General features: G+C 35.8%; 1 protein-coding gene across 2 annotated transcripts in view; it reads left to right on the top strand.

Moving 5' to 3' along the window:
• The first annotated feature begins 1,868 nt into the window (after nucleotides 1–1,868).
• tbc1d19 (TBC1 domain family, member 19) overlaps nucleotides 1,869–16,538 on the top strand; it is a 60,751-nt gene continuing 46,081 nt past the window's right edge. The window contains exons 1-6 of one of the 2 annotated variants that reach the window (XM_088628031.1): nucleotides 1,869–2,070; nucleotides 9,781–9,853; nucleotides 10,634–10,679; nucleotides 12,506–12,581; nucleotides 13,375–13,449; nucleotides 16,043–16,106. In XM_088628031.1, coding sequence (XP_088484157.1) covers nucleotides 1,972–2,070; nucleotides 9,781–9,853; nucleotides 10,634–10,679; nucleotides 12,506–12,581; nucleotides 13,375–13,449; nucleotides 16,043–16,106 — 433 coding nt within the window. In that variant the 5' untranslated portion in view covers nucleotides 1,869–1,971. Of the gene's footprint in view, nucleotides 2,071–9,780; nucleotides 9,854–10,633; nucleotides 10,680–12,042; nucleotides 12,124–12,505; nucleotides 12,582–13,374; nucleotides 13,450–16,042; nucleotides 16,107–16,538 lie in introns of those variants that run through there. The other variant, XM_088628040.1, reaches the window with a different exon arrangement.

Raw genomic sequence — 16,538 nt, 5'->3', positions numbered from 1 at the left:
ATTTTGCTGAAGAGTAAGGCAATGTTTAAAACTGAAGAATTTAAAATGGATCGGAAAAACAGACCTTAATGTACTGTATAGACCCCGTTCAGATATTACTAGTTTACTTAGGTTTATGTGTTGCATTCAGAGGCTCTTGGCTAGCTGGAACACCATTTTGTGATCCAATTCTTTGCAGACTGGGATGATTTGTAATATTTGGAATCTGACATCTGACTGGAGTGACTAATACCAAGGAAATACTTCTGAACTTGCTGTAAACTACTAGATTTGATCTGCCCTATCTGTCATATCAGTGTTTGCTGAATCATTAGGGTTATTTTAGTTGTTTGCATTTCACAATATATAGGAAATCCTGGACTTCAGATATTCACAGACTCATTTACTGGCTTTCAAATAACTACTGCTTTACTAATCTGAATGCTATTTTCTCTGAACTCAATGTTGTTGTATACAGAAAAACACACTGCATAGGCCAAAATATCTACAAAGGGAGTCTGGTCACAGTTTTAACTAAAATTAAAGCAGCCATATCACCCTGCAACTCACAACTATCAATCCTGAAGCTAAGCAGGTGTGAGTCTGGTCATTACCTGGATGAGAGACCTCCTGGGAAAAACTAAGGTTGCTGCTGGAAGAGGTGTTAGTGGGGCCGGCAGGGGGTGCTCACCCTGTGGTCCATGTGGGTCCTAATGCCCCAGTATAGTGAGAGAGACACTATACTGTAAACAAGCGCTGTCCTTCAGATGAGAAGTAAAACTGAGGTCCTGACTATCGGTGGTTGTTAAAAATCCCAGTGTGTTTCTCAAAAAGAGTAGGGGTGTAACCCTGGTGTCCTGGCCAAATTTCCCATTGAACTTTACCAAGTGGAGTGTCCAGAAAAGCACTATATAAGTGTAAGCAATTATTATTAAAATACACTGTCAAATTATATCAAGATAACTAGGGGTTTTAATTTATCTAGATGTTCTACTTTTTATGTATGTTTCTTGTTTAGATTTCCTAACTTTGCCTTAAAGAGTTATTCTGACTGTGGATACACTGTTAAAATTGTTTTAGTTAATGCTTGTTCCGTGACCAATATGGCATTACTGTTTAACAAATTACAGAGAAAAGTCTAATTTTATGTTCAAAAGAAACTTCACATTACCAAAATGACAACTTTTTTTTTGGTCAAATTACCTTCCTCCTCCATGGTTCTCTTGCTTATATAAACCACTTGCATCTGCTAGAGAGGTTGGGATGTAATGTAATGTAAAATTAATCTTAATTTTGTGATTTTTGTGATTCTGTGATTTTTGTGATTCTTGTGATTTTTGTGAGCTCGCAGAAAATACATTTTATTGCCAGTAACTACTGCTGCACGCTGTATTGCTGTGCATTTGATAAATAAACTTTGATTTGATTTGATTTAATGACAGTTGTAGACCAACTTAATGCCTCTCGGGGACCATTACACATTCTAGTTTTTACATCATTTCAATGCACAATAAAGGTTTTTAAAGGTTGCAGTTTTTGTTTTGTCACCCCTCATGCATAATTTCTCAAAGATTTCAGTTCTAGTAGATTTTCATATTCACTGTGAACATAATTTTTTGCAGAGTTCTGTGCTCTTCTAAATTGTTTTGATTGTACTCTGCATATGACTAAAATAAATATAAAATACTCGAGAGACGGGGTAGAGTTTAGTGTTAGGGTTTATGCTTACAGTAGGTGGGTTTAGTGTAAAGTCAGGGAGAGCTGATGTGGGTGAATGGTAATACTATCAGAATCATCTGATACTACCAATGCGATTTCTACAGTATGTTTCTCATGCATCTGAAACAGCAGGAACCTTTTTTTTCAAAATTGTTTCTTACCGTGTCGGAAAAAATAGTCGGACGTGGTTGCTTAGATACAGTTGCAGCTGCAGGGTATGTTCCTACAAAATAAAGCAAGCCTTTAGTTTCACAGGTACCTGAAAATTTTCGAATGATGGATGAAGGAACGGAGTTGTCAATGACAATTGCACAGGTGGTCCAGAAATTGAAGGGGACCCATTTACATTCCCAACTAGAGAGACAGGCCAAAGTGAGTACCCGGACCATAACGCAACACTGACTGATCGGAGTCTCTGCAGGACGAGTGCAGCTGTGGTCTGCTGTTCGCTGCAGTACCTGATGTAGCGTATGGCAGGGCTTGAAAAAGACAACAAAAATGTTATGTATAATCTTAATATTAGTTTTGCAGCATTTAGCACTTTCAAACTAATTTTACTCTACATTGTCCTCTGTTGTTAGGGTACCTTTTGCGTACGCTAAACTACGTAATCATTAATGTAAAACACGATATTTTCAGTGTTCAGAAACCCAGAATACGTGCTGTATTATGATAACTGTTTATTTTAATTTCATGTAAAATTCGATCTCTCGGTCTAAGGTGGCAAAGTATACCGGTACTGTAAAAGTTAAATGTGTGCAAGTGTTCAAGGTTATGTGAACAGAGAAATTTACAGTAATTGGAACATTATGTATTTTACGAGTAACTGATATATATATATTTAATGGATATGGGTCTAACAGTAATCACGAAATCATGAAATGAAACACACACAAACGTATAGGATATATGCATTTCATAGACGAGTAATGAAATGATCATGCGTTTGCTTTCTATCTAGTCTGGTAGGTAATCATATTATGAAGGCTCTATTCCTTTATTGTAGAGGAAGGACATTTATCAATGACAGTGCTTCTATTCATTGACATGGGCAACCTGAATTAAGATGGCGAAAAAAAGAAATTGCAGTTTTAACTTGGTAGTCTCTTTTGTTAGCCAAGGGCAGTTTTCAAAAAACAATCTTTGACATCCTACTTTAGATCCACAAGCAATTGTTTGTAATGCAAGGTTTTTTGTGTGTGTGTGTGTGAAGAATACGTTTTTTTAACTGGAATTTTGTTTACATAAAGAGAATTTAATCTGTTTCTCCGAAATGAAACTTATTATATTTTGGTCTTATTTCTGTTTTAGTACATTTTCAAAAGTCTTAATGACTACTTTATGTCTTAGTCCTCAAACATGTAAATCTAAGGTGAACATGAGAATAAAAATGTATATAATAGTTTACAGAGGTTTTTGTTCAGTATGTGAAAAAATAAAGTGAACTAAAAATCAAATTTTTAAGAATGTGCATTACGAAGTAATGTTCTGAAGACCCTAAGGTAAAGAACACATGCTATGAAGTAAGCATAGCTTATAATAAAATACTGTATATTAGGGCAATGCTACATTCAGTGAGAGTTATGTAAATGTACTTTCTTATTTACTTCTTATTTCCTTAATTCTCCATGATTGTTATGGTTGACTGTCAACATGAGTTGTCTTTCCCGAAAACCTACAGATGTAAAAGTTTCAACTGTAATATGCACACATAATTATATATACAGTATACATATACTGTATGAATGGTATTTGCTTTGTGAGAATAAAAACAATAAACATGTAGCTCCGTGAAGTTTCCCCCACTGCATTTGTTGGTGCTGTTGAAATTAGCATTTGTTGTGATGTGCTTTCCAAGATAAAATATATTCTTTTTCAGATGTAGTGTAACTCAGTCTCGGGAGAGCCGGACCAGTCTCATTCATTTCTGTAATGTTTGTGCCAGTTTTTGGTGCTAAAAGTAACATTTGTGCTTTTTTAGTTTCCAAGATATTAGGCTGCTAAGATCTTTGTTTACTCAGTATAAGTTTATACTTCTTACAATAACTTTATCATTATATCATTATATCATTTTCAGCTGGGGCGAAGTCTGCTGTAAATTCAGGCAGTTTTGCAATATATTCACCTTCTATTTCTGTGGATTTTTTTTGTCTTGAAATCTCAGGCTTTATTTACTGTTTTATATATTTATGTTTTAAGGTTTGTTTATTATGATGTGTGCTTTAAAGCAGTAATTGTTGCAAGATAGACAATATACAGTATATAGTGAAAAGCATACATACTGTATTGGACAGTAGTGTCAAATTCTGCTGTGTACTAATGAAATATGTATTTCAGATCAAAAGATCTGAAACCAGAGGCAAAAGTATAGAATTTCTGCTCTTGTTTTTGGATATTTTGCATACAAGTTTAACAATGTAACTTTTTGTTTAAGTTTTGGGTCTGGTTTTGAGTTAGAAGGCACAAACCAAGATAAAGAAAATAGAGAATTAAAAACAATAAAATAACAGCCAAAAAGATTGCAGACATTCTCCAGAGTGCAGCGGTGAAAGTACAGTATCTTACATCTTTGTGGACTACAATTCAAATTGTAAACCTCTCATCAGACTAAAAAATAGAAAGGCCAGATTAGAACTTGGATAAGAAATACAAAAATGAACTACAACTGTTCTAGAACAAAGTTCTATGAACAGATGAAAATAAACTTTTAAAGTGACAGAAAGGTAAAAGTGTGGAGAAAGAGAGGAACTGCAAATGATCCTAAGGATACCACTTCATCTGTGAGACATGCATGCATTGCTGCCTCTGCTGGCTCACTGTTGTTTTAATAATAATAATAATTGCTTACACTTATATACTGTAGCAAAAAGCTCAAAGCGCTTTACAGGTAATGGGGACCCCCCTCCACTACCACCAATGTGCAGCACCACCACCATAGTGCGCCAGACCGCTCACCACACATCAGCTATCAGCTGAGTGATGTAGCCAATTCATAGAGGGGGATTATAAGGTGGTTGGTAAGGGCCAATGGGAAATTTGGCCAGGATGCTGGGGTTACACCCCTACTCTATTCGAGAAATGCCCTGGGATTTTTGATGACCACAGAGAGTTAGAACCTCGGTTTTACATCTCATCTGAAGGACGGCGCCTGTTTACAGTATAGTGTCCCCGTCACTATATTGGGGCATTAGGACTCAGACAGACCACAGACCAGAGCGCCCCCTGCTGGCCCCCCTAACACCTCTTTCAGCAGCAACCTTGGTTTTTCCCAGGAGGTCTCCCATCCAGGTACTGACCAGGCTCACACCTGCTTAGCTTCAGTGGGTTGCCAGTTGTGAGTTGCAGGGTGATATGGCTGCTGGCTTATGTAACTGATGATGGCAGCAGAATGAATTCTGAAGTGTACGTTAACATCTTGTCTGCCCAGGTCCAAAAAATATCTCCAAGCTAATTAGGTGGCAGTTCACTCTGCAACAAAGACTCAAAACATACTGCATACTTAACGAAGGATTTAATCAGAAAGAAAGTGGAAACTTTGACAGCTCAAAAGTCAGTCTCCTGATTTGTATCCTATTGAGCAAGGATTTTACTTGTTGAGTAGGAAACTAAACTCTGAAAACCCAAGGTCCACAATCAGCAGCAAAACTAGCTACAGTTAAGGCTTTGTAAAGCATCTCAAAATAACATATCAAGAGTTTGATGATGACAGTGAGCTATTAACTTGAAGCAGTCATGGCATATAAGGGGTATGCAATTTCATATTACATTTCTACTGGTTTAATTTATTTTAAATTAATTTGCCCCCAATACTTGTGCACCTGAAAAGGGTAGAATGAATACAATAAATGTCATTGTTCTATCATAGCTAAACATGTATGCAAAATATTACTCAGAAATAAAAGCTGAAATTCTATACATTTGCCTCATATTAATATTTTATCTGAATACAAATTTCATTAGTACACAGCAAAAAGACATATTTTACTTCAGTATCCCATACAGCTTTCCACTGTATGTTCCCATAAATAAATGTTGTTGTAAAAAAACAATTACAATTCAAAGAAAATTCATTTTTCCCAAATTTGTTAAGTCAAAATTATATTTTCATTCAGAACCATTGAAATATTGTTTTCTACATTTGTGAGGTGGTAACATTTACAATATTGTTTTGCGGATTTATTTCAAAATCCATTTGACTTAGTACATACTGTAGTAGTACCAAATGATACTTACACATCACATGTTTTTCAAATCAGTGTTTTTATTGCATACTCACATGCTGAAACAGAATTTTTTTTAAAGACAAAATGAGTTGTCACAGTTTTTGCAGATATCTTAAAGAAAGTCAAAGACTGAAATATAGTGCTTGCATACGTTTTCAGGTGCCACACATCAATATTTGATAGAGCCACCTTTTGCCACAATAACATTCAAATTGCTTGAACAGCGCTTGTGAACTGCAATTTTCAAATCATGCCACAGATTCTCTATGGCATTGAGGTCGGGACTTTGACTGGACCATTCCAGAACATTCACCTTTTTATTCTTGAGTCAATCCAATGTTGCTTTGGCCCAGTGCATAGGTTCATTTTCCTGCTGAAAGGTGAATATTTTTCAAAGCTTACGTTTTTTAGCAGACTGAATCACGTTCCCTTGTAGTATTTCTCTGTACTTTTCTCCATCAATTTTTCCTTAAGCTCTAACAAGATTCCCAGTCCCTTTTGATGAAAAGCAGATTCAACAACATGATGGCTCTGCCACTACACTTTGTTTCTTGGGGCATAGGCAGTGTTAACTTTGCACCACACATAGCTCTTTGAAAATCTCTACCATCTTAACACAAAACCTCTTCCCACATCTTAGCTGGATCACTCTTGTGCTGTCTGTCAAACATCCAGATGGGTATTGAGATGGTTCTTTTTGAGTAGTGGCCTCTTTCCTGCTACCTTCCCATACAGGCCAGTGTTATGAGCTCAAGATATAGTTGACTCATGCACCTTAAGTCTTTTCTCAGCCAGTGAATTCTGTACATCTTTCAAAGTGATTGCTGGCTTCTCATTGGCTTCCCTCACGAGTCTCCTTCTTGATTGGATGGAAAGTTTTAAGTTTCTTAGAATGCAATTTAGTCTTCATTTCCTTGGCTTCACTGCCTGACCAATGATCTCTAAACAGATGGGATTTTTATCCAGTAAATGTAACAGTAACGTCAATGGTGCACAGGCAGAGGCCAGTGGTAAGACAATTTTATCCTTATTAAGGCTCTTTCTTTCACTTGTGTAAACTTAGAGCTACCAGTACATAGGTAGGTGAATACCTATGCAGGCAGCATATTTCAGTTTTGGACTTTCTTTAACATATCTGCTGACAAAAATAATTAAAAAAAATTCTTTTTGAGCCTGTAAGTTTGCAATAAATAAAAAGATGTGTAAGTAGAATTTGTAATTTAAAGGGTCTGAATAATTTTGCAAGACACCGTATACAGTATTCCAATAGCCTAGTCCTTTTTATTTTTATATATTTTGTATTTTTTTATCCGCGAATATTTTTGTATTAGAAGCACACAAAATACTACAAACACCAGTCTTTTAATAAAAGGAGTTACATTAATTTGCTTGTATTAAACTGAATTTGTCATTTGCAGGTAGCCATTTAGCCATTTTAACTATGTTTCACCTTTTAAAACTATACAGCTATGAAGTATTAAGATTTGCTAATTATATATTTTCCACAAAATCCAAGCTTTTCTTAACTTCCAACATCTTTAAAAAAAAAAGAATAAGAAGATGCATCTGTTTAATTGAGGTTTCAAATGTACAATTTATGATTAATTCACACATATGGACGCATTGAAAATAATCTTCAGGTATCACTTCAAAAGGAGTAGGTCTTCTAACCCTGGACAGACTAAGAAACTAATTAGCAGGCATCAGCATTTGCCAAAACATTCCCTTTCAGTGTTAATGTTTTGTTATGTTTTGTTATGTTTTGTTATGTTTTGTTATGTTTGTGCCAAGCAAAAAATTAAAAGTGAAACAGTCTCAGTCCTTCTCATAGATAGTAAAGTAAAAACTAAAACACTGCTTTATTTGCAGTAACTACTCCATAGTAGATTATTAGTAATTATATCTTTGGTTACTCATCTTGTTATCAAAGGTCTTAGATAGAAAGATAATGTCATTTAGCCAGCAGCTAACTCTTATTTGTTTGATACAAATATAAATTTTTTACATTTAAATTTCACAACAAGAAAGAACAGATATATCTTAGAAATGTGTTAATGCAAGGGGAGGCTGCAAGCGTAGATGATAAGGCAAGAAAAAATTACGTGGGTAAATTTTTGAAAGTTGTTGAAGAGGGTGACTAGTCCATAAGAAAAGTTACAAGTGAGAGGAGGCCATTCCCCTATTTTGCCTATTTTAAAGTAGCTCATTTAACCAGGGATCTCACCTAGCGATTTCTTGAAATCGCCTGGTCAGTACCGGGATGTCAGAACTCCTGGGAAAAACTAAGGTTGCTGCTGGAAGAGGTGTTAGTGGGGCCAGCAGGGGGCGCTCACCGTGCAGTCTATGTGGGTCCCAATGCCCCAGTGTGGTGACGGGGACACTATACTATAAACAGGCACCGTCCTTCAGATGAGACATAATACCGAGGTCCTGACTCTCTCTGGTCATTAAAAATCCCAGGGCATTTCTTGAAAGGAATATGGGTGTAACCGCGGTGTCTTGGCCAAATTTCCCATTGGCCCTTACTAATTATGGCCTCCAAATAATCCCAATCTATCAATTGGCTTAATTACTCTGTTCCTCTCTTCACTATTAGCGTGTAGTGTGTGGTGAGCGTTCTGGCTCACTATGGCTGTCGTGGATGCTGCATATTGGTGGTGGCAGAGGGTAGTCCCCATTAGCTGTAATGCGCTTTGAGTGGAGTGTCCAGAAAAGCGCTATATAAGTGTAAGCGATTATTATTAATGATTATATTCTTCTCCACTTCAGTTAAACCATAAAGTTGTGGTGGGAGAAATTTACATCTCATCCCTAAAAAAGAATGTCTGATATTTCAGACGCCAAAGTAGCACAAACGCTGGTTCCAACGGCACCAATAAAATTACCTAAGAACCCCCGCAGTGAATATTTCCCTTGCAGAATCCCTGTATTGCAGTAATGACATTTTCCACAGTCTGCACAGGATGATCTTCTACTTCCAGGACCAGGGAAATGTGGTGATCTGTTCAGTGCACAAACATACACGTTACACTGGCACACAGGAGAACCCTCATATATGTGAACAGTCCCCTCTGAGAACAGTGTCTACAGGTCACTTCCTTCAGATCCACACTAAAGAACAGCATGTAACAAGAACGGACAAGATCTGTTACTGTAGATCTGTCTAGGACTGACCCTGTACATCGATGAAGGATCTTCTCTATTAGTGTTTTCACAGTCAAGCCACAATCCCCTCTTCCCAACTACTGCCAGATTACAATTTACATCAACAGTTCACCATCTCAAAGACATACTGACATATCTCAACAAGCTATATGACCTTAGCCATTTATACAAATACCAGAGAGCACTGACTGATAGGGAAATTCAGATGTTATCGAACACATTCCTAAACACACCAATAAAAGAGGCATTCATGTGACTATAAATAATTAAAATCACATATCTGGGAAGTTAGCCCTGCTTGTTCTATTTGTAGGGGAAGGAAACTTCACAAGCTGCGTGATGCCAGTCCTTGAAGCTAGAAGGGGCTATGTCTTGAAAAAGAAAGCAGCACAAACTGTACTTTTAATGGCATAAACTGGCACAAATGTAGCAGAAATGAATGAAACTGGTTCGGTTTTCCCGGGCTGTTGCAGGGGGGTGGAGTGATATCACAACAAAATGCATTATATCTGTGGAATGAAAGCAGCACAAACTCTGCTTTAAAATCACAGATGTAGCACAAATGAATACGATGGGTGTCATTGTTTGTACTGTTTGTCATAGGGCCAACTTCATGGAGCTTAAACATTCTTCAGAAATATGTTTGATGTTTCTGATACAGGATGAGCTAAATTTGTTTCTTTTTGTTCATCAGGAGTGTTTGCACAAGCCAGAAATTAAACTTGAATGTCTAAAAGATGATGTACGGGATTTCCTAAGAAACTCAGGTAAATCTTAATTTCCCTTAATGTCCAGTACCTGTGTTCAGTTCAAAATTCTCAGTTTCTTTCCCACAGCAGAATTTAAACAAAATCTGATAAGAGTTTCTACAGTGAAAATCATACGTATTGGGATAGTGAAGTGAAATTTGTCATTTTTGTTGTGTACTGCTCAAATTTGTATTTGAGATCAAAAGATAAATAAGTGGCAAACTGATTGTCATCTTTAATTCTGGATATTTTTGTGCATACTGTACATGTTTGGCAATGTTAGAACAATGTCATTTGCTGTGTATGAATTTCTGATGTAGCTTGAATTGACAGCCCTTGTTTAATGTTTGTCCTTCCACTAGAAATGCAGTTTAGATTACTTTGAAGTCCTTTTGCTGGAGTTATAAATGTCTAAGCAAAAATAAATTGCCATCTTCCTTTGTACAGTACATGAGTGTGGGAAAACATTTTTATCCCATCTGTGCCCATTTTAAGTTTTTTAAACATTTTAAAACACATTTATGAGTGTAGGCTATTGAACATAATCTCCAGTCATTTAGTGAAGCAGTAAGATAGATTGAAAGTTCTTTTTACATACTGACATTGAGTTAAATTTGTTTAAAAATCCACATGGATCTCTTAATGGCAAACATTTGGATTTTTTTTATAAGCATAAAAAGATGTATGTTATATTTATTTATTTTTCTAGATGTGAAGCAAAATTGTTTCTGAGGATTTTAAAGCTTTTGCATGTTGTGCAGACTCATGGATGCACTTACCATTTGTCTTTCTTTAAAGGATGGGAAAAGAAGTTACAGAATGCTGTTTATCGTGAGTTACATGTGTGAGTAGCCAAATGTTTGTTATTCAACTAATTCCTTTATTTCTTTCCTTTATTTTATGACTTACCAATTTTACTTTGTGATGACAACCTTTTTAGTTTATGTTGTAAATATTGTAACATTCCATGAACAAAGCAATGTTTAAGGAGAGTCAAACAAAACATGCCTTGAATTTTATTGTTATATTGTTATTTTACATTAAAATTTATACTGTAGGCTTTTGTGATGCAGCCTACAATAGGGTTCAGATTCTAAGAACCCACACACAAGATTTTAAGTGAAATAGTAGTTTGTTAAATTATATGTACATTTTAGGTTGTATTAAATTTATATCTAATACAATTTATATGTATTTATATGTGCGTGTGACAGAAAAGTGGCTCCTCCAGCTAGGATGCTGGTAAGAAAAATAATCAGCCTTGCGCTGTGGCCAAAAATGGCTCTAAAATCCGCTGTAACTTAGCAGAAAGTGTCTTTTCCAGCTTCCACTCTTAAAAAAAACAGTCTGTCTTTGGACTTCTGCTCCTCGTTGTCACCGTCTCCTTCCTCATTTATTTCTCTATATATTCTTACTGGAGCAGGATATGCAAATGATGCCTGCTCTTCACAACCCTTTAGTTTTAAAATAAAACTCCTACTTTATTTGCTGTTGCAACTCATGCAACATGCATCATACTGCAATGCAGATTTCACTAAAGCTGTAGTGACATTTTTAGATATACTGTACCACTGAAAGTTGGCCCTGGTGTGAATGTGAGTATATGCATGTCTGAGTCTATGTGTGCCCTGTGATGGACTGATGTCCTGTCCAGGGTGTACCCTGCCTTAAGTCCAAGATTGGTTCCGGCTCCCCCAAGACCCTGAAATGAGTGAAGTGGTTAGGAGATGAATGGTTATGGAAGTATAAAGATTATACAGTACAGTACATGTATGTGTCATTTACATATTTCATATGAGCAGCTACAGTATAATTGAAAGTCTACTAAATTGAATGCTAGTTGTATTCAGTAGCTTAAGCTTCAGAAGCTAGAGCAAAATATGTCACTATTTTAATGCCACTGAAATATTTGTGCATCATTTAGTATCAGCTTTGGGCCATACTATATGACCATAGTCATATGAAAATAAGCTTTCTTTAGAACTTTCTACTGTGATCAAAATAAGCCCAAAATGTTTACAAACCCTTTCTGAATGAAACTGCAGACAATCAAATTTCTGAATTTTGCAATGAATGCATTACTGTTCAATTCTGGACTGTTAGTAATTTTCAACTTTTATGTGACAATTTAATCAAAGTATCACTTAACAAACTCAGAAATCCTTCAAATGTTTCACTGTACGTTGTTTGTTTCTAGGTTTGCTTATGATGGCTCTTCCATCAAGCTAAAAACACCTTGACAAATTAAGTTTTACACAAGTGGAATTACTCTTTCTTCATTTTAACGTGTGGGTCATTTCACGTTCATTCCTGTATAAAATATACACAAAGAATGACTGTTTTATGACACAAGATTTATTGTAGAACTCCACGAAGAGTTCTGTTTTTGGTGATGGCAGTAGAAATCATGAAGTTAACTGATAAGTGGCTGAACCAGAGAGAAAATGTGTCTGGTTAGTGTAAATGTCAAAACAGTGTCCCGTGCAGTCAGCTCTTTTGTGTAACAAAATAATATCATCAATATTTGTGTGAATATTAACAACAGAAAAAAAGAAGTATAAAGATAAGGAATTACATACCTTAAAAAATTAAGAATAAAATGAATTACTGTAAATATTATGCAACACATTTATTTAGTTATATTTAACCGCTTGAAAATCTTTTTCCAAGGCTTCCTCCTCCTAGCCACCCAGCTGCACCTCCAGAGCATATTAAGGAACCACTGGCATATATGAGAAAGGCACAGGTTGGTTTTTCATTCTTGCGAAGTGATTAGTAGTTATTATTCAAGCTTGTTTTGAAACTGTACTCTCTACATTGAAAAGAAGACTATATAACGATATTAAAAATGTATCACTCACAAGGCTTGTTTCCTTAGATTCTGTTTTGTTTTTTCATATAAATGAAAAGTGTTCAAAAATGGTTGGGGGCTCCCAAGAGACACAAAAAGTAAAGATACTTAAAGACACCAGCTGACTGTCTCCATGGTTTCTCAAGCTACCTGTATAGCTCCTAAATGACAGAACACCACTGTAGTAGGATGGCTATTAGTCAGTCCTGGTCTTCTTGACTTTTGATGTAACACTCACTCCTGCAACTTGACAGTGACATCAGTAAGTGCTATTCCTCCAGTCAATGCAAACTCTCCCGTAAGGCACTGTGGAGCATGTAGTATGTCGAAAAGTAATGGCTTTGTTAGTGTAGGTGTACTTGTTATGGACGATTGTCTGTATGTCCTCATTCTCCACAAGCAGTACAGGAGTCATACACGTAAAGCTGAGTCTTTCACAATCATTCCACATCGAGAAGGGATAAAAAACATAAGTAACTGGCAGTTCCAATAAAAAAGGTTTAGAACACATTTGTCTGAAACATATCTGTATCATTTCATAACTGAAAAACAATAATTATTTAGAATGCATTTTATTTACACCTTGATGATAATAAAGTACATTAAGTTAAATTGTTTTCGATCCATGTTTTTATGTGTATTTGCACAATCTGATTAATTCTAATGTCTTCCTATATTTTTTCCTTAGGCGAGCTGGGAAAAGCGTATCCTCAAGAGTTTGAACAGCATGTGCACTGAGTTAGGCGTCCCATTGGCTCGAAAGGTATGTTTGATATCAACCAATCAACCAACAAATCAATCAATCATTTTACCACCCTATACAACAACTTGCTTTACAAGTGATGAGCTTGATGATACATGAATCAATATGTTGGCAGGGCTTGGATGATATTCAATCAAATAAGATGAAAATGGAAAAGGAATAAAAATACATATAAAAATAAAAATATAAAGAAACATTAGATAAGGAAAAGTTCAAAAGAAAAACACCAATAGGAGAAAGTATCCAAAAGGATCCAAAGCCTAATCTAGGCAACAGGAGAGAGTTTATTATTATTCCTTAAACTTATATAGCGCTTTTCTGGAAACTCCACTCAAAGTGCTTTACAGGTAATGGGGATCCCCTCCACCACCACCAGTGTGCAGCATCCACCTGGATGATGCAATGGCAGCCAGAATGTGACAGTATGCTCACCACACATCAGCTATCAGTGGGGATGAGAACAGACAGATGAAGCCAATTCATAGATGGGGATCATTAGGAGGCCATGATTGGTATGGGGAATTTAGCCAGAACGCTAGGGTTACACCCTTACCCTTTTAAGAAACGCCTTGGGGTCTTTAATGACCTCAGAGAGTCAGGACCTTGGTTTTACGTCTCATCCGAAGGATGGTGCCTTTTTACAGTACAGTTTAAGTATGGATGAAGTTCTGTAGTTTTCAGGACTTAGTCTTGCTGTCCCATCTGTGAGGACTGTGACTGGGGCTCAGAGAGGCAGAGTTTGAATTTAATGAATTTTATTTCTTTAAATGCATAACTGTCATAAGTGATTTAAGTAAGAGTGATGCTTCATTCATTTAGCATTTTTGTTCAAGACACAGTGGACATAAGAAATACAATGCCCTCAAAACGTATTCATACGAACAATAAACATCAAATAAGAAATAGATTTTCATATTGGATAATGGAAAAAAGTACTTCCTTAAAACATTGAAATTATTACACGGTAATCTTAATATAATTGTTCTTTACTGTCAGGGACTACACTGACTAAAAAACCTTCTCTAGTGTACTATGAGGTTCTGGCACTTTAGAGGGGATGTGAATGAACATTCATCTAGCAAAAGTCCTCTAAATCCTTAATGCACCTTGGTGTTAATTAGTGAACTGACATCTTGAATTTGTCCATTTTTGGCAAGCTTGAATTTCTTGGCAGAAAAACTAAGTGTCTCTGAGAAATGTCCTGTTATATTTAGACCCCATAATATTTTATTATGGGATTTTTTATAATTAGATTGTTATTATGTAGGATGGGACGTTGGCACAATAGTTAGCATTACTTCTTTGTAGCGCTGGGGCTCCGGGTTCAATTCGTGCAGTGCAATCTGTGTGGAGTTTGTATATTTTCCTCGTGTTCACATGGATTGCTTCCCACAGTCCAAAGACATACTGTTAGGGTAACTGGCTTCTGGGAAAATTGGTTGTGTTTGTGTCTGTGTGTGCCCTGCGATGAACTGGTGTCTTGTCTAGGGTGCATTGTGCCTTGCGCCTGTTGCTTGCTGGGATAGGCTCTCAGGCTTCCCCACTACCCTGCATTTGATAAGGTAGTTAGAAAATGTATGGATGTATTATTATTATGTAATTTTTAACACTTTCTATCCTGAAGATGCCAGTGTGTATTGGAGATAACCAATTGTTGCCTTTGGTTTTAAAGTGCATCCTTTTCCTGGCAGTGTTATAACTAAACCAGAACCTTTAAATATTTTTAAATGGACACTGCAGTAGATAATAGTAGATTCAGCTTTTTGTAGATTCTTATATAACCATTCCCACACTTTTGGCAGTCAAAAACTATTTGCCTTCGAACACCATTTGAAGAACTCACTGACTTAACCGTGGTGATGCTGCTACGACTGAATGTTTTCCATGTATTACATTTTATTATATAAAAAGAAACCCCCTCTGGAAACATGCATTGCACTTCGAAAGAGCATAATGTTATTACAAACTTGTTTTTGTTGAAATTTATTTAAAAGGAATACTTCAGTAATTCAGTTAATTTGGACAAATTTGGATTTGCTCTGTGCAATGCTGTTATAATTATAGTATAACATTATTAGAATTTTTGAACTAATAACAAGAACTCATTGTGCTATATGAAGTTTTTTGTTCCTATTTCATCTGGAGGGCGCTGCATGTTTCTTGAAATTGTAATGAGCTGTCAGGTTTCTCTTCCAGTTTACTTTAACTTATTCAGTGTAATTTAGCATACTTTTGTATTAAAAATGAATGTGCTTATTGTTATTTTGATGCACCTAAAAGTAACTAAAATGAACCTAAACATGTATGAATTTTTACTGAGCATCTTTATTAATAGAAAGGAAGATGTGATTTTTTAAATGTCTGTTGGAATTTTCAGTATATCAGTATATAAGTTTTGCTTTGGCTCCTTAATGAACCCAGTTTGAGTTAATAAAAATTAAAAGTGTTGAATTCATTTAATTTTACTGGATCTGCAATGACTTTACAGTTGAATTTTAGTTGTATTCTCATAAAACAATGTTGCATTAAGTGTGTAATTTCTGCATAAGGCTTTAGGCTTAATTCATGAGTTTTTAACTGATTCTTCTCCTAGAGGCCTGTAAGTGAGCAAAAAGAACTATTAAGCAAGTGGAATGAAATGGGAACTGATGAGCCAGGTAATATATTCTATAATATCTGCATGTATCTTAAATTTCTGAAAGATGCATTTTATAACAAAAAAAACATAACATACTGTACCTATATTCTGTTAAGATGCATTTTTATAGAACTAAATAATGTCCATCCAAACAGGATTTTAAAGACTATTGTTAAATGGCTCAAGCAGGGAGCTCCATCAGTCAGCATTGGCTACAAAGGAACAAGTAAAGGTAAAAAGTGAAAAGTAGAAGAAACATAGTTTTGGCTGAGACTTTTTCAGCTGGGAGCACAACAGCCAAAACATTGTGGCTTTTCTTTTTACTTTTAAGTGTGGAATTAGCCTTTACTTGTTCCATCGTTTGTTAAATGTCAAATTAGTGTCTGTGCATATGTGGGCCATTGTTCTACTGACATATGTTACCTTATGTTTATACAGACGCATATTTTTG

This window comes from Lepisosteus platostomus, chromosome 1 (assembly GCF_059453375.1).
Source record: "Lepisosteus platostomus isolate fLepPlt1 chromosome 1, fLepPlt1.hap1, whole genome shotgun sequence".
In the NCBI taxonomy this organism is placed as follows: domain Eukaryota; kingdom Metazoa; phylum Chordata; class Actinopteri; order Semionotiformes; family Lepisosteidae; genus Lepisosteus; species Lepisosteus platostomus.
Note: the sequence above shows the minus strand (reverse complement) of the source record. Positions and strands in the feature narration are given on the sequence as shown.